Below are 18,467 nucleotides of genomic sequence, written 5' to 3'. Positions count from 1 at the left end.
AGCAGCACCTCATCAATACTGGTGTGTGCCCTTCTCCTGTTTGTTTGTGGGGTGGTCTCTCGAACACTGAGGAATTTACTGTATAGCATCGCTGGGCTCTGATTAGTCATCCTTAACTTGTGGGTGTGACCATGTTTGTACATCATACATTATATCCACAGTCTAGCATGCACTGTATATACACCGTAGGACATCTTTTAAAATTACTGTTAGTCTTATCCTCTGTATTTTGCTTTACGGGCTGCTTTACAATTAAAATGCTCCTCGGGATGGAAAGAAGAAACCAGAGACTTTTAAATGTCTCCTCTAATTCTTTCATCTTGAGCCGTTTTACTTTTGTATGCAGCCGGTTTTGTTCTTTGAGGTTATTTTTTATCCCCCCAACTTTCTAAAGATATCTTTAGAACAGAGCTCAGGGAACAGTCCCAAAGTAAGCAGGGCTTTGTTTCTCTCCTGGGAGCCGGACCAGTAGATCCTTACCCATGGCCAGTGTGGGATCCAGAACTTGAACAGGTCACTATAGTGACTGGCAATATGACCGGACGTCACTGCCAGCCACTGTGAAAACTGAACAGATTCGCAAAGCTCATTTCCCGAACTCACTCATAGTCCTATTTTTGAGGGGCGCTCATCAAAGGTGTTTCCCCGTTTAACCCCATTTAGGCCTGACCTCAATTTGAAAAGATTCTTCTAAATCCTCCAGTTTTCTGAAATAAATATTCACGATTTTCCAAAAATAGCAGACCTACAAGCTCGTAGCGCGACACTCGGTGGCGCGCTATGAGCTTGTAGATCTGCTATTTTTCAATAGCTAAATTATAACAATGTTTAAAACACCAAAAGGGGTTCCCGCCCAGAATGGGTTAATGGACGGGAGGCAAAATCTTCTGACGCTAATAACTCTAAATCTAAATCAATGATTCCAATTCTAACCAAGGATTGTGTTTTTGACGGCCCATCGCGGTCCCGACGCTAGTTGCGTTAGAAGTAATCATGCCTCGGGTGGTCAGCGATCCTCCCGCGGGTGTTTTGGTTAGATGCTATGCTATCTGCACAATTAAGATAGAGTCCCGTGTCACCTTGAAATGGGCTCTGAAGCTGCAAATAGCTTTTTGTAGTAAATCGGTGTGATTTACTGGTTCCAACAGACCCTGGGCTCTCAAACAAGGTATCCGTAAATAATCTGTGACATGTCTTGTCCATTTGTCTGCATCAATTCTTTTTTACAAAGGTCATGGTCGTTATAAATGTGATGTCTGTTCATGCCTCGTCTACTCAACTCCCATAGATTCCAGTGGATTCTGTGAACGTCCGGTCCAAGGCTTTGTCACACTTCAGCTCCCCATCTATGCCATTAGACTGGCCCCATGAAGTGAAGGGAGATGTCGTAACTCTGTCGTAATTCAATGGCTCTGGCTGATGTAACATCACATGAGTGTGATGTTTTCTATCTTCACCAAATCGAAAATAACCTACAACTAGATAAAGTGCCAATCGGCACAGGTCTCCACCAGGATTCTTCCTCAGCCTAGTGGGAATATGCGTGCACAGTTTCATCGCAATCGGACGCTGCGTTGAGGAGTTGTGGCGATTTGTACAAAGCGGGCTACTCCTGAAAACTGTAGGAGGCAATCGTGGCCAATCAGGATGGAATATGAGAAATCAAACAAACCTGTCTTGATCACATGACTATGGAGATCATGTGTACCGATTTGCGTGAAATTTGGATAAAATGTGAAGGAGTAATAATAGAAAATGTGTTTTACATATGTCGGCCTCCTGGTGGCGCTATAAAGAGCAGATGTGAAAAATTCCAGGCAAAGGTTTTTCCTTGGCCTCTAGGGAGTTGGCATACAAAGTTATCCACAGATCCGTGCAGTTAGAGGTAAAAACACTTTTGGGCCAGTTATAGCGCCACCTTGAGGCTGAGTTGAAATTGTTCATGTGGCATTTCGTCCTCGGCCTAGTGGGAATGTGGGTGCACAATTTCACGGAAATCACGCGATGTGTTCATGATTTGCAGCATTTTGTTTGAAACTGAGCACTCCTGTGAATTTTGGAAGCCAATCTTAACCAATCAGGATGGAGTCTGAGAAATCTGAAAGACCGGTTTGGTTGAATGGCTCTAGAGAGACTGTGTACCAATTTGCGTGATGTTTAGACACAATCTGTAGGTGTACTGTGCAAAAACTTGTTTTGCACAAAGCGGCCTCCTGGTGGCGCTATAACAGGCCGTTCTGGAAAGTTTGGGGCAGAGGTTCATGGTTGGCATCCAGGGAGTGTGTGTGCAAAATTTGGCATCGACCGGGTTAACGGTGGCGGAGATTAGCTGCTCACGGACGGACGGACGGACACACGGACACACGGACGGACGGACACACGGACGGACGGAGTGCAAAACATACTCTCCCCCATGCCTTCGGCTGGTGGAGACAATAATCTACAAGCTCACAATGCAATGTGTTGTGAGCTTGTATATGTAGATTTTGTCCCAGAATAGGAAGGCTAGGTTTCATGTGGTTAATTTTGACCAAAAAGTATAAAAATAAATTGCCATAAAGGATACAGAACAGATGCCCCTCCATTCCGACTAGTGACTAGCTTAATACCTAATAAGTAGGAAAGGGTGCTCCTCTGAGCACAGGTGTTCGCCAAGCCAGGTTGCTTACCCAGGGCCCGCAAACTTTGGAAGGCAGTCTTAGGGCTGATTCATACTCCTATTTTACCACTGTTTCGGCGCTGTAGTGCCGAAATGATTTCGGCTCGTCAGAAAATTTCAGTAGCACCGAAGAGCCGACTTTAGGACGGTACCTGCCCCCCCCCCCCCCCCCCGAACCTCAAATGACGTCACATTGTATGCTCTACAGCGCCAAACCGACTTTTATTCGGCTCTAAAATAGGAGTATGAATCGGCCCTTAGTCAGTTGTAATGTGATCTGAAAAAACGGGACTCCTAGATCTTGATCACATGACCCAAGAGATAATGTGTACCAACTTATGTGAGTTTTGTACAAAAGTAGTAGCAAACGGTGCGTTTTCAAGAAAACACAGTATGGCAGAAAATGTAATGTGCACAAATGGAGCCTATAGGTTGGGTCCTGATCCAAGGAATCCACACATGTGTTGTCTCATGGTGGAGCTTTAACAGGCTGAGATTTGAAAAGCAATTGGGTGGAGATTCTCTCTTTGCCATGCTTGTAGCATGTCATGCAAAACAGGCCAATTGTAATCAATTAACAGACAAATTGCTACTGCTCACAGAGGGACAGGAGTGAAAACATCTCAGCCACACCTTCGGCCTGGCGAAGACAATAAATGAAATGAAGGCTTGACTGTGTGTGTGTGTGTGTTCAACAGTGGAGAAACCAGTACTTGTTACACTCGTTTTCCTTCTGGTTTTTCATTTGAATCAGCCCAGTGAATTAAGCCCACATGTTGCCCAGCCTCAAGCTTTTACTGTTGATACTAACACAAATGGACTTCATACATACTAAAAGGTCTATGACACGGTTTCCCAAACAGTGGGTCGGGACCAATTTGCAGTGGCCGCGACTCGCGAGTAAATAAAATCTCCTCTTTTCCGTTCCCTACATTTAAAAAATATATTTTAAAAGATTTTAAAAAAGATTAACCAAAAAAGCACAACTTATCATTTAACAACTTCTGACATTTTTCAAAAGTATTTAAAGAATAAAATCTACAAGCTCACAATGCGTTACGTCTATCTGCTCTATGATATGTTAGATGTAGATAAACTGCTTCTACAGGATTCCACAAGGTGCCATTCACACCTCACATGCTATGCATGCATTATGTAACCATTGCTGTAATCTTGTATATTTACAAACACAATCAATGGCTACTGGGTTTATAATACATAAGATAAGCTACACGTTGCAAGGGTTTGGGTTAAACCACAAGAATAGCACCAAAATCATTTAAATATTATCGGATTTGTGATCTGCTGTGATAGAAGGATCTCAAATGGAACACAACCACCCGTATTTCTGCATCGAGTGATCTTGGTACATAGAAATTGATTTATTGGAGATTCTGACTTTCAATTGTACATACATTTAGTTTTGATTGTATTGTTCCACTTTTTGCATTGCCAATGTAAATGTATGTTTTCTCATGCCAATAAAGCCCATTGAATTTAATGGTCAACTCACCTGAACAACTTCAATTCCTCTTTTCCTGAAAAGACAAAAACAAAATAGTTTTAATAAACTCATTGTAACCAAACAAAAAAAACATGACGTCAATGATATTGAGAGTAGGACAAACCTTTTCTGCTAAAGAATACCTAATTATGTCAAAAATGCATTCTCTTGGCAAATGTGCCAAAATGGCACATTTTCACATGAAAAACTGTACATAGTACTGTTAGCAGGTGATCTAAAAATAAAACTATTATTTGAGAGATGGGAGATCAGAGTAACATTAACATATGACTATTACAATCCAAGATTCATGTCCAGTGTCAGCCACTGGCTTTAGCTCCCAGAGACAGCATCGAAATTCTAAGCTTTGAATAAAAATCGGTTGCTTGGCAACCAGCAGATAATGATTCCTACTAACTACAGTTAACCATTTAAACCCTATACTTGTAAAACGGGTTGCTTGCAACGGTACTGGGTACGCTCCTTTTTTTCACTCTACACCAAATCTCTTTGCCAAAAATAGTCGATCTACAAGCTCTGTTATGTTTGGTCAATGTTCCCCTCAGAATATGGATGCTGGGGTTCAAGTGTTAAGTCATCAGAGGTGTTTGAGTAACAGTCTCCAAGCTACCAATGTAATACATCACTACACAGACCACAACCGGAGATGTTATGCCTCATTTCTATACGCCAATGGTACTGGCCAATAAGAACTGACCTTCAAGCAGTTGCAATTAGCTTCAAGATTTGTTCTTCTCGGCAAGGGACACCATTGTGCAACAGAGTATAAAATAGACGTCTGCAATATATCTGATCTTCTGCGGCTCCGTTCTGTACAAATAAACTCGCAGCTTTCGATTGTACAAACAAATGCCTTGACGGCAACTTTTGCAGTGCACATAAGCATATCGGTGTACTGTACTATCAGGGGATAGGGGCCATAAACATATTTAGTTAAAGTGCAGAGCTTCTGCATAGTTTTTCTTTTTTGTGAGGCCTGTCAAGAAAGAGAGAGAAATTGGACATGTTTAAACCTGTTGGCTGTTAGGGAGCCATTAAGAGAGACCTGAGTGAAACTTGTTAGAACACAAACTTTAACCACTCAAGACCTACAGTATATACTGCCAGGGTTAAAGTGGTTACGAGAGTAATTCTTGCTGGGCAAGGGCTGTCAAATGTTATCTGTAACATCGACCCACTATATGGCCTCTGCCACACAAACAGAACAACCAAAACAATCAGCACTATACCAAAAACACAGAAGAAGAAAAACCTGCTGCAAGGCAAAGGCAGCACATCTCTTATCGGTGGGGGATTCACAACAGGGACAACAACAAAAAAAGAAAACCACAAAAACACCATCACACAGCCCGTCCCAGTTGTTATGAGGTCACAGTCCCATGGTAACAGCAAAGCAGCCATTCAGTGCTTCACAACAATGTGGATATTTAATACTGCAGCTGGCCCGTTTCATGTGCTGTGAATGGGGCCTTTGGTTTCATCCCCTCTCTGATATATGGGATTGTCTGCTGTGCCATATTGTAGTACAGGTCAACACTATCAAAGTGATGGAGAGAAGACTAAACAGACAAGCAGCCCAGGGGCAGACTTTTTGTTTGGGCTCCTCACACAAGAACACGGAGATCTGTGTCGGCCTTGGTCTTGTGTGATTATGTCCATATTTGTCTGTTGTGTTTGTTTGTCTGGTATATTATTTCATTTTTTATCACATTATGCTATTGTAATGCCTCAATTTCCCTTCGGAGATAATAAAGTACATCTCGTCTCAGGCTAAACAAGACAAGATACTGCAAATTACAATGTGGGACTCTGCGATTTGAAATAAAAAGCACTGACAGTTAGTAATGACATACAGTATATCATGGCATGAACTTAAGCACTGGTAAGTATGGGAACTGCCATTATGGTACTGTATAGATATTTCACATAGCACAGAGATGTATTTTGAGAGCATTAATTGTGCAGTAGCAGTATACAATAAAATCTGAAGTGTTAATTTAACTTGACTCTTATGTATCTCATAACAGTAATTTAAAAAGGTACACAACTTGTCATGATCATCCTTAAAGTAGTTCTATGTGAAGCTACTTAAACATGGTGACCACTGGGAGAAAATATAATAATGCTGTAGTTCAATAGTGTCTCTGCCTCAGTGATTCAGTAAGTATTGTAGCTTCTGACTGAGAGAAGAGACCTTTGCAGTTTTGCCCTGATGGGAGAAAGTGATGCTGAAGGCAGTACATTCCCCAATAAAATAAAAACACAATTGTCACGGTAGATAACCAGAGCGACCACTTTATCAAGTTTACTAAGTCCCCAGTTTGATTCTGGTTGGAGACCTGTGATGCATGTCTAGTAATCTCTCTGTCCTTATTTTCCGGGCTCTCTACTAATCTAAATATTACTACTACTCTACTAATCTAAATTAAATATTACTACTACTATTACTACTACTACTAATAACTCAATTTAACGCTTGTGGACACTTCGTCGACATCCAAATCGTCTTAGACATACAGTATATATAGTGTGTGAGTAGGCTCTCAACACTCAAAGGACAGTAGCGGTATGCAAGAGTAAACAAATGCAAGACATATCCTAATATCCAGGAAGCCTCCGAGTCTGCTTATGAATGGACACAAACATAAAACCTGGTGTGCCTGAGACTCCGCTGCACACTTCCTCAGACTAGCAGAGATCTCCATGTGTCCAGTTGTACAGGGACAGGCAGATCATACCACACAGAAGAACTCAGAATGTCAGATTCACCATATGCTGAGTGTGAGCGGTTTATGTGTCCAATATCAACATGATGATTTTTTGCTTTATTTAGTAGCCAGTGAATAGGGATAGTGGACAAACAGAGTATGCTTTGTCTGTATACGAACATAAGCTCAATTGGTTCAAGAGTACTAATGAAGCCATCCTTGTTAATGTCACTAGAGACTAGACTGTAAAAAGTCACATTGTTTTTCTCGCCTGAGGTTCAACAAAGGAGCTGACACTAATCCACAATAGCAGTGTTGAGAGGTCCAAGTTTACAGTATAATACCAATGTCTCAACCGAAGTGTAGCAGAGCGATACCTCAGCTCTCTATACAGGGCCTTGTGTCTCCTAGAGAGACAGACAACAGGCCTTCTAAAGCAAAGCATGTCTATATATGGGAGCCATATATAGTAAGATGATGTTACTGTTTAGTTCCATTTTTGTCTTCCTCTTAAACATGACTGTTTGTTAACATAGTATATGATATGGGGAAATAGGTTTTAAAAGGAGAACTACAGTAGGAGTGAAAAAGAGTAATACAAGTGACAGATGGATTTCATGAGGAGGAGATTAGGATCATGAATTTGGTTCAGATTTCAGAGCCTGCAACTTGCATGCTCTGTGTCCATTTTCCATGTAAAATACATTTTTTATTACAGTGGAAAACACCAAATCTTAATACTCCACTAGTCCACTTAAATCCTCTCTGGTATATTCCATTCAGTTTCCAGAAACAGGACTGATTTGGATGGTGGTGTGAGATTAAAAATGTTATGTGAACTGTGGATTACAATGTGATAATCTGTGCTGCTGGCTCAATCAGGTTGTGTGAGTAAACAACTCTACTGGAAAGGAGACTGTCCTTCACTAATTACCTATACTTTGTTGCATGAAAATCTGTTATTAAGACTTAACACTTGCTGTCAAACACCCAACCCACAAGGTAATTGAAAGTTAAGCTCATAAATGTTTTAATTTAATTTGTATTAGTTTTATTATTGTGCTTAACAGTGACTGACGGAAGGTTGTGTTCTCTTGCTTTGGTGGAGGCTCTTCTCAATCTTTGATGCACTGCCTTTTGTAAACTGGTCATGTCATGTATAGTTCACTTCTCTCACAGTCAGTCTGACAAGGAAATTCATGGCCCACTTTACAACACACACCTTACATAACACTTCACTCCACTTGAGACAGATACTGTAGCCCACAACAAGGCAGGCTAACAATCTGACTACACTCACTGTATCTCCCCGTCTGTGCCGTGGAGAAATCAAGTATAAGAAGAATGTTAACACCGAAACACACATTTGATTCGTTTGTTGCAACTTTATGCTTTTGGACATATTTCCAGATACACAGAAACATAAAACTCTTCCAAATCTATAAACATTAAGGCTGGCCTCTGAGGTCTTCAAGAAACTCTAGAGGTCACTGAACTGAACAGGTTTGTCTATGGGCAGTTATTGAGTACACGAGGACAGGACACCAATGGAAACAAGACAAAAGGCCTGTCCATGCAATGTGCAAACTGTTAATAAAGTATTAAATTAATTAGTCAAAACGGCAACTGTACAAAAAGTGATTTAGGGGCTTGGATATATATACTATGCAATAATTAGTGTCTCATTCATGGTACAGCTGAGAACAGTCGTTGTGGGGATTCTCTGGCATACAATTTCAGGCATATATCCTTTAAACATTGTGCTACTCAAAACTGTCACTAATATCTGAAATTGTCTGTAACAGAAGGACATAGCCCATCGTTTGGTTATTTTACAATGCTACCATGTTATGATACACTGATCCTGTGTTCTTATCTTTGGCACCATGTATAAACCAGGAGAGACTGATTAACTTAAGGTAGATAACTAATGTGTAATACATTCTTGAACAACTAACCAAGGATTATTAATTTGAATTTTGAATACAGGGCCTTTGTCCCTTGATGTGTAAACATGGAAATACTAAATAATGCCTTTTTACACAGACAAGGAAATGGTATAGAGCAGCGCTGGCAGCAGCCTCACCAACACTGCTTTAATGGAAAGCTTAATGTCAAAGATACATGAGAGAGAACAGAGTAGACAGCAGGGGAGCATTCTCTAATGAGAAAGTTGTAAATGGAAAAGATGGTATTCAAATGGCATAATAAATCATCATTACCAACGGTAACTAGGCCGACAGTAGACACATTGTGAAATGTCAATCTTTAGGCTTTTAAAGAACCCATATCCTGTATGACAAAGCATCACTTTATCATGTGAAAACAATTCTTGCTATTGATGCACGATATAATCGGTAGCATATCGAAATTGGCCATAAAAATGCCATATCGGAACGGTCTCAAATAATCCAGATTATTTTCACAGATATTGAGGACGCAATAATAATGTGACTGTCAATAGCTCTGACGCTTTTGTTTTGTGTATTTCTAGGCAGCATAATCATAATCCGTACAATATCGGAAACTGTCAGAATCGGTATCGGCAGATATGACCCTGCAAATAATCAGCGATCGGATATCGGTCATAATTTCATAATCGTGCACCCCTAATTCTTACAACATCGGGATTCATTATAATCATTACTTATTTGAAGCATGAGTCCCTGTTCGCTACACTTGAGAGAACCTAACTCATACTATGCATGGAATGATATTTATATATATATATGTACACTACCTGCACAAATCAGCAAAGGCCTGAAAATTCAGCTTCTTCATCTTCTTCTCGCTGAGCCAATATCCGACTCTCCGTCCTTTCAGGAAGGTCTGCATCTCCACTTTGGCTGGTTCTCCTCAATCTAGAGATGATGTGACTTAGCAGTGAACCTGGACAGTTGAAAACAGGAAACCGTGGCCTCACACAGAGCAGCCGAGCAGCCTACCAGAGCACAGAGCAGGGAGGGAAAAAAACACAAGTTCACGACTTGTAATGCGAGAGCTCATCCTACAGCAAAAACAGTTAGTATAACTCTGAGAGTATAGAAGTAATGTGACCATAAATGCCCCCATGGTGTAAAAACTGTCCCTTGGGTCAATATATTTATAATAATTTTACATTTTCACTGTAACTCAGGATCCTAAAGCTCTGCGGATCTGAATTATACTAGCCATAGCCATACTTGCAAAACAGCACACTGTCAATAGCATTCCCTTTACCAGCAGCCTGTCGCCAACTGCCTACAAATATAAATTAGTGGTACAGTATTTATTACCTATGCCCCCTTTTACCTAAACGTACATTGCTAACATTAGCTGGCTAGCTAAGTTAGCAAACTGCACAGCTAACCAATGGCATGCATTGCAAAGGAGTAAGCTACCTTGCTAACAATGCTCCCCAAAGATGGGTGAACACAGATATGACATTTCTGAATAACGAACAGATTCTCTGGCTATTAACGCTCCAAGTCTAGTCAACTAACACGCGAACACAACTGTATGGATTTAAAAATACAAGTGGCAATGAAGAGATCTTAGAGCTGTGTGGCTCAAGAAGAAGCTAACCTGGTAGTTCTTGGTTTTTTTAATAGCACCAGTTCCTTGTGAAATGTGTTGCTAGCTCGGGTGGTTTCCCATTCTCCGTTCAGTCGGTGTTGTCACTGAAGTTTCCAGGCACAGGACAGATGACAGAGATGTTTCTGACGTCCTCTCTCAACCTCGGAACTGAACGGACTGAATGCTAGTGCTCAGAGTGCTGCTGCTGCCTCTCTCTGCCTGCCCTGCACACACCCTGATACCACACCGCTCTCTCTCTCTCTCTCTGACTGACTGACTGTCACACTGACTGCAGCCCATTCCCATCCCCGACATACGGGGCGCTATAATCACGATTTAGATACGAGACAGATTAAAAGGTCAGTGAATGATACTATCAGTTTCGATTGATTGATTGATTGATTGGGAAAGTGATAGCCTATACTAACTAAACAAAAACAAATTAAACTGCATGGCTCCCTAAAATAAAATAATGTTTTTATTCTCTCACTGCTGCCTTCTCAGTCGCATCTCAAAGATCCAATTTTGTACACCATTTGATATTTTTATTTTATTTTAAATCTCTGGAATCTACACTGAAATCCAAATAGGATTACTAAAACAGACTAACTACAAATGTTTGTTTGTTTGATTGATTGAAGTATTTATTATCAGACTAGAGAATTACAGTACATTTCAAGCACAACTCAATACAAAACTGTTAACTGTGGGCGACACCATAAGCATTACACTTGTTTACAATAGTCCACCATCACGCAACATGTTCAATTCATAACATTTAGAGACGTACAAATACGTACGTAACTATTACTATTCTTATAGCCCAGACTTGGTTAACTGACTGGACCTGATCGAGTTGATTCTGTACTTTTAATACGCTTTTTTACACCAAATTTCTTCACTAAAATAGCCGATCTACAACTAAGCTCAATGACGCTTTGCGTTGTGAACTTGTGACTAAAAGTTGTGGCCCATTGTTGTGAGCTTTTATACAGCTATAGCCTATTTTTGGCTAATGTTTGCTATTTTGTGAATAATACGTTTGGTAAAGGACGCCATCATCTGGAGAATAAAATAACTGGGAAATGTATTATAGAGGAGGCCCGATTACCAAAACAAAGCAACAAAATGTCTTTAGATCGACTGAGGCTGAGCTCTTGGTAAAATGCCTACCGAGGCTACCGTAAATGCATAATCCACTAGTGGTAGGCTACTTTGCAACTGTAGCTGCAGCCTGCAGATGAGTAAACCTGGGACCGAGCTGCTACTGTAGCCCTAGGTTAGTTAGTTTATTTGGCATCTTTGGAAAAAGATGGGAGTAGCAAACGTTATAGTTTCCACGTGCAAACCAAACTCTTCAGTGCATGTGAATGATGTACCTAACCTAACCCTAATTTAATGTTTACAACGATTCGGATTGTTGCAATCAGATGATGATTGATGACAGAACATGAACAGAATAATAAGGATTAAGGACTCCGACCCCCCGAGCATGCCGTGCCGTCTGTCTGTCTGTCTGTAGGACGCACCCACCCAGTCTATGCACCCACCCACCAGAGTATCGCCACTTCCTCCACGTGGCTAATATTCCCGCGAATGACGAATCCCGCCCGGAACTTGCCGGAAGAGACGTTTGTCAATATTGTTGTGTGTGTGCTGCTGGCGGTGTTCTTTATTTCTATGTGTCTGTGGTGGTGTGTCTACTCACAAAACCAGAACTAGAATGGCGGTTAATAAAGATGACTCTGCCATATTGCTCGACGATGCTCCTCTGGATCAAGACGAGATCGCACACGCTTTGTGTGTGTTGGCTGGAAGCGACCCTGAACAGTGTTCTTACCCCCAGGTAAAATGGAAAACGGCGGTCATGCAGACAGCAGACATGCACATATATTTGCTTCAGATTTATTTTCGTCTTACACAATACCTTTGAATCATCAGAGCTAATATAGACATACCGTAATGTCAATGTCCCGGTCCATTATCCTCTTGTAAATACAGCGTAAATGGATTGGTTTGTTTTATTTAACTTGTTTGTGTTGTGGCGTTATAATAAATGCAGGGCTATGTGAAGAGACAAGCTGTGTTTGCCTGCAGCACTTGCACGCCCCGCGATGCAGAACCTGCAGGGCTTTGTCTTGCCTGCACCAATAAATGCCATGAAGGACACGATATCGTTGAATTATATACCAAAAGGTAGATCTATTTACAGGAATGTACTGTTTATTTTATGCATATTGGGCACAGATACGTATAACAAGATTTGCATTTCTTGCCTGACTCTGGGACCCTAATCTGGTCAGCAATTTTGTCCAGAATTCCTTTACTATTCATCTACAGTGTATAGTTAACAGTAAAAGTCAGATTAAAAAAGTAATTATTATTGTATATTCTCTCTCCATAGAGAACATGCAATAATTGATTTTTTTTTGTAGTTTTATTTATTTGTACGTAATAATGGTGAAGAATACTATCAATCAACCATTTAAGTGGTGAGTCCCTGCCTCTGGAACTTCCTCGAGGACCACACATTGAAAACCACTGTACTACATTACACTGATGATAACTGTCAAATCAAGGACAATGTGGTGTTTTGTCTTTTAACCTTTGTCTCAATTTGCTAATTTCTTCTACAGAAATTTTCGCTGTGATTGTGGGAATGGCAAGTTTGGAGATTTCCATTGTCAACTGATTCCTGTGAGTCTTTAGATTAGCCCTGTCTCTAAAACATTGCATAATTATGCCACAAGATTATGTTGTTAGTTATTCCTTATCTATTTTTGTTCTCACAGGCCAAGGACAGACAAAACGCCAAAAATATTTATAACCACAACTTCCATGGAACGTATTGCTCATGTGACCGTCCATACCCAGACACTGATGATCAGGTATTTACCTAATTTCTTCTCAGCTCAGTCGGTAGAGATCTCACCTTTGGACCACAAGTTCACGGGTTCGATCCCGGGCACCGCCAACACAGCGTATGAGTAGCACGGCTTGGTGCAACAAGTCGTGCGGGAAGTACTGGGAGCTGGTGGTAGGTGTGGCGGTCTAGCACATTGTAACGGGGATAGACTCCATCTCCCAGGGGTCTAGCACATTGTAACGGGATAGACTCCATCTCCCAGGGGTCTAGCACATTGTAACGGGGATAGACTCCATCTCCCAGGGGTCTAGCACATTGTAACGGGGATAGACTCCATCTCCCAGGGGTCTAGCACATTGTAACGGGGATAGACTCCATCTCCCAGGGGTCTAGCACATTGTAACGGGGATAGACTCCATCTCCCAGGGGTCTAGCACATTGTAACGGGGATAGACTCCTGCGTGTTACCGGCTGATACCGACAATAAGCCACTCCCGACCTACTTCTTCTTCTTTTCCATAACGTCAGTGCAGCACAATTAATCGAAAGTGATCTGATCTATAATCATGATTTGACATTTCAGTCATGTGATCATGAAACTTTGCAATTAATTAAAGTTTATTTGGTCAGCTGTTGCACCTCGTCCTCATCTCCAACCACAAGTTAATGAATACAAGAACGTTCGCCCCAAAACATGCTCGCCCTGGGTCACATCTGATTACTTCAGAACGGTCGCCACCATGTATTCATAAACATAACCTCAGTAAAACTATGCCTAAATCTAGCCTTATTCCAACACTTTAACCTCAGTATAACATTGTCTAACCTAACCGCAATACAAGAACCGCTGTTGGTGAGTGGACAAAAATAGGGGCGAGCTTTCCGGTTACTGTCAGTAATTTCAGCATCTCCATTCTCCACATCGTCATCCATGGTCTCAGAGGCACAATAAAATCTGTTTTCTGTTACCAAGGACCGGCTGACCGTTCAGTACCAAAACACACATATATATCAATGTTATATCATTGACCTAAATGGCGTTATATCTACAAGGATAGGGCGATTAAAAAAAGGTTATGTCTATCAGAAATGACTGGTGGAAAACTTTAGTTAAACTTGCAAAGTGACGCATTACTTTATTAGATTACCGGTAGTTTCAATTTATTGGCACTGCACAGAGTATACAAATACCTTGCCAATGAAATGAAGAGTGGCGTCTAGCCAGAATTGCAATACAGTATTTCAGTAATGAGAATAAATAAGTAAATTTATCTGGGTTATTCTTGGTAGTACATGTCCTGCAGACTGGAACCGATATGCGCACCGGTGGTTGGGAACTCAAGTACTCAAGTACAACAACAATGATTATATTATACAATATTAAGAAAAGTAATCAAGTTCATTTCAAGGTTTTCGTCTGACAGCGATTCTTTTTTGTGTGTGTGTGTGTGTGTGTTTCCTGCTAGGTGAATGATGAGATGATTCAGTGTGTCATCTGTGAGGATTGGTTTCACACCAGGGTAAGTGGTGAGCCAGCATTGTAAATGAGGAAGGCATCTGTTTTACTGAACATATGGAACACCTTCATTTTAACAACCGCCAGCATAAAACGTCCACTCCCCTAACTGTAGTTTTCATCCCTGTGTGCGTTATATTTGACAGCACCTGGGCTGTGCGGTGGTGGACTCTGAGGAACTGCAGGAGATGGTGTGTGAGACCTGCATGAACAAGGCCCCCTTCCTGTGGACCTATGCTGCTCACATTGCAGGTGACCTATTTTCCTGAGCACAGCCAGGCGAAGATGAAGCCAGCCTTTTAGATCATGATTTTAAGATGCAAATTTCACTTTTCCCATTGTCCTCCTCTTCCGCATCAAGTACCACCAGTGGTCAAAGTCAGCCAGTGCGAGGACGAGGACGAGGTTGAGGTTGTGGTGGAAGACGGGGAGAAGGAGGTAAAACAGTGTGACTCTTGCAAGATTGGGGCTGAAGCGTCCTCCACCAGCTGTGGCTGTCAAAAGCAGGAAAAGGTGAGCAAACGATAATGATTGATGAGACCAGATAATTGTGATTGTCTATGCACATTATAGTATACCTTTCTTTTGTAACTGCTTATGCCACTGAATAATGGCCTCCTTGCTGGGTTAAGTGTAGCCTCATACCCAGGCTTTCACCAGCCTGCCACTAGATGGTGCTGGAGGGCAGTGAGAGGTGTAAACCCAGAGGGCTGACATCTCCAGTTACTTTTTGTGCCTTCCTCCTCTCCTCTGGATAATGAGGAGAAATGATCCATGGGGCTCAACTTCCCCTACTATGGGGATGGCATTTGGCCCAGCTTCACAGGACCGCTTACTGTAAACAAGAGTGATGCCATCAGCGCATCCTCTCGCGGTGTCACTCGCCGTTAAAAGATGGCCATGATGCTGATCTCTGATCTCGCTACTTTGTTTAACGAAGGCCGGGTAATCATGCTTGGCCTTCTGGTACTCTTCTTGCCTATATAAAGAACAAAAGCACAGCTGTTGTCTTTGACTCAGACCTCACTGTTGTTGTTCATGCCTCAGGAGCCCGCAAACAGGAGTTCCTGTTGCAAACGGACTCACCAGGAAATGGCAGGCGCTTCTGTGAAGTCTGGAGCATGCAGACTGCCAGAACTAGAAGACCTGGGTTTGGAGAGAGCCAGGGAGGGAGCTGTGTTTTGGCCTTACGAATGGCGTTCCAAACTCTGCACCTGTGTCAGCTGCAAGGTGGGTCTGAATAGCACTGAATGCCTCTTTTCTCAAATTAGACTATGGGTGACTTTGCTTTCAATTAATCCCAGTTTATGTAAAACGGCATTCATAAAATGGTAAACCATCTAGGGGCCACAATCTGCATTCAAAGATTTCCCTAGAAGCTTTGCCATTGGTCATTTTGCCTGTCTACTTCCTGATTGGTTAGTCATTTCGACCAGGTTTTTTTTCCCGACCAATGACGGCTTCTAAGGAACATCTTTGAATGCAGATTGCCCCAAAATGTGTCAGACTAAAATTGTTTGAATTTCATGCCTGTAATAGCCTGCCCAAAATAATGATACTTGGTTAAAAGTGTACACAGTCAGCACAGTTGACATTCTGTGTTCTGTATTGATGCTTAGAGAGCCTATGTTAAGGCAGAAGTGCAGTTTCTTCTTGATGAATCAGACACCATTCTGGCCTATGAGAACAAAGGCAGGACAGAGCCGTTCGGCGAAGACCCGCTGATGTCCTTCCTGAACTCAATGGACCGTGTGCAACAGCTGGAGATGATTTACTGTGAGTATATGGGGACCAGTCGCATCTAATTCGTATTAGAGTGGAAGCTGAAGGCAGAGCACGATGGGAATGACATGGCATTGAGGCAGATATTATTTAAATGGACGTAATGATGCAGAGGTTATTGGTCTAGACTTGAATAAAAGAGTTTTCCGCCCTTAGATTACAATGACCTGAAAACCGAGCTGAGAGCATTCTTACAGCAGCTTGCTGTCGAAGGAAAGGTAAGAAAATACTGTTCTTAGCCCTGAAGAGTGTGTGTGTGTACAGTATAGTGTGTGTATAGACACAGTATGGCCCTCATTTATCAATGCAATGTAGAAACCATCTTAAAGTTTAGCCAAGGAATCAGCATATGCCCACGTCCACATGAGATTTATCAAATGGGTGTACCCTAGCAATTAGAGCAGGGGTTCTCAACGTTTTTGGCTGGGGACCCCCGGAAATGCTTTGGCCATGTCTTGCGACCCCCACCCTGCCCCCCTTCTCCACCCCCAATACAAACTGACTGCAAAAATAACCATAATAATATAGAAAATGTATCATAAATGAATACTGAAACCAGATCATTAAGGAAAGTTTATGTACTATGTAAACTAATAAAACCCACGGGTTGAGAACCCCTGAATTAGAGCATATGATTTGCCCGCTGTTGATAAATGTGACGCAGTCTCACCCCACCTGTTTTTCAACATGAAGCGGCGGAATACGTCAGAAGAGGAACTTCTCAGACGTGTGAAGTTGCCCCACCAATCATCTCCGTGGATTCGCACACAGTTACACAACACACATTCCTTGGCACATGCCATTTGCATACACAGGGCACAGACGCTTCAGAAAAGATATCTGTCTGACTGGCGTTGTGAAGACTATACCTGAATATGGACATGGAATATTAGACTATTAGGTTTCTTATTGAGGTCTTTTCACTGTGATATTAAACCTGTTTTCTCTCTTTGTCAGGAGGTAACGGTTCAAGCTGTACAGCAGTTCTTTGAAGAGCTGCAGTCGAGGAAAAGACGTCGAACAAATGCAGGCTACCAGTAAAAAGGTGTCATGGATTCTTCCACTACTGACTGCTGTCATCCTGCTTGTTTCATGATCCCTAAAGACAAAGACTGAATGTAAAACCTTATCTGCTGAATGAATTGCTGATGTGAAATTTGCTGCTAGCAACACTGTTCTAAAGTTCCAAGATTCCTAGTGTTGTGAGTTTGAGACCCAGCTGCTTACTCAACATTTTTTTGTGTCCAGTATTTTTAATTGAGGCCCTAATCATTCATAATGGAAAGCTTGTTGCACACCAAGATGATACTTGACATGGGTTAAAGTGGGTTTTCTAGATTTAGTTATTTTTTTATTTTGTGAAATGTTTAGTTGTAGTTATGTGGATTGCCTTAATTTTATCAGGGATAAGATCCAAAGGTCAGAAATGTTTGTTTTAGTCAAATGATAGTTTCAGTTATCTTTTGTTGTAAAGTCTTGTTTTTGTTTGTAATGTAGGTAATTAAAACTGTTTTTATTATATATAGATATATCTTAATTTTCTTAACTATAATAACCTTGTTGGGAGTTTGCTATTTACACAGGTGACAAATGGGGGGAAAAACATTTCTTAGTAAGGTGTTGGGCCACCAGCAGTTTCAGTGTGCCTTGGCATGGATTGTACAACGTATCTGTCAAATCTCCCTTAGATGTTCTATGGTTGAGATCTGGCGAATACTTTTCAAACCATTGAGTGATGCCTCGTTCCCTGTGTCCCTTGTCATCCTCGAAGAAACTACTCACATCAGGAATCAGGATATACAAGTGTTTCATTTTAGCATAAAGGTGATCACCCGGAAGTTCAGAACAACTTTCTA

General features: G+C 41.5%; 2 protein-coding genes across 3 annotated transcripts in view; one reads left to right on the top strand and one right to left on the bottom strand.

Annotated features, from left to right (window-relative positions):
- The window catches only part of LOC310878129 (inositol-tetrakisphosphate 1-kinase-like), a 44,169-nt gene extending 33,478 nt beyond the window's left edge, over positions 1 to 10,691 (bottom strand). For both annotated transcript variants that reach the window (XM_083792261.1, XM_083792262.1), the window contains exons 1-3: positions 10,457 to 10,691; positions 9,633 to 9,833; positions 4,173 to 4,197 (exon numbers count right to left, since the gene is read on the bottom strand). In XM_083792261.1, coding sequence (XP_083648387.1) covers positions 4,173 to 4,197; positions 9,633 to 9,727 — 120 coding nt within the window. In that variant the 5' untranslated portion in view covers positions 9,728 to 9,833; positions 10,457 to 10,691. The remainder of the gene's footprint in view (positions 1 to 4,172; positions 4,198 to 9,632; positions 9,834 to 10,456) is intronic.
- A 1,440-nt stretch (positions 10,692 to 12,131) lies between these two features.
- Positions 12,132 to 18,128, top strand: LOC310877328 (putative E3 ubiquitin-protein ligase UBR7). Its single transcript, XM_083791150.1, has 11 exons — positions 12,132 to 12,293; positions 12,510 to 12,643; positions 13,084 to 13,144; positions 13,240 to 13,335; positions 14,780 to 14,833; positions 14,976 to 15,081; positions 15,191 to 15,342; positions 15,877 to 16,059; positions 16,449 to 16,605; positions 16,768 to 16,829; positions 17,569 to 18,128. The coding sequence occupies exons 1-11, from the start codon at positions 12,171 to 12,173 to the stop codon at positions 17,650 to 17,652; spliced, it is 1,212 nt and encodes a 403-aa protein (XP_083647276.1). The 5' UTR covers positions 12,132 to 12,170; the 3' UTR covers positions 17,653 to 18,128.
- The last annotated feature ends 339 nt before the right edge of the window (positions 18,129 to 18,467 follow it).

Source organism: Protomyctophum parallelum, assembly GCF_964188405.1.
Source record: "Protomyctophum parallelum genome assembly, chromosome: 20".
NCBI lineage: Eukaryota > Metazoa > Chordata > Actinopteri > Myctophiformes > Myctophidae > Protomyctophum > Protomyctophum parallelum.
Note: the sequence above shows the minus strand (reverse complement) of the source record. Positions and strands in the feature narration are given on the sequence as shown.

Coding starts and splice junctions, on each gene's coding strand:
- LOC310877328 (XM_083791150.1), top strand. CDS start 12,171: ATGGCGGTTAATAAAGATGACTCTGCCATATTGCTCGACGATGCTCCT. Junction 12,294..12,509: donor AACAGTGTTCTTACCCCCAG/GTAAAATGGAAA, acceptor TAATAAATGCAG/GGCTATGTGAAGAGACAAGC. Junction 16,830..17,568: donor AGCTTGCTGTCGAAGGAAAG/GTAAGAAAATAC, acceptor TCTCTTTGTCAG/GAGGTAACGGTTCAAGCTGT.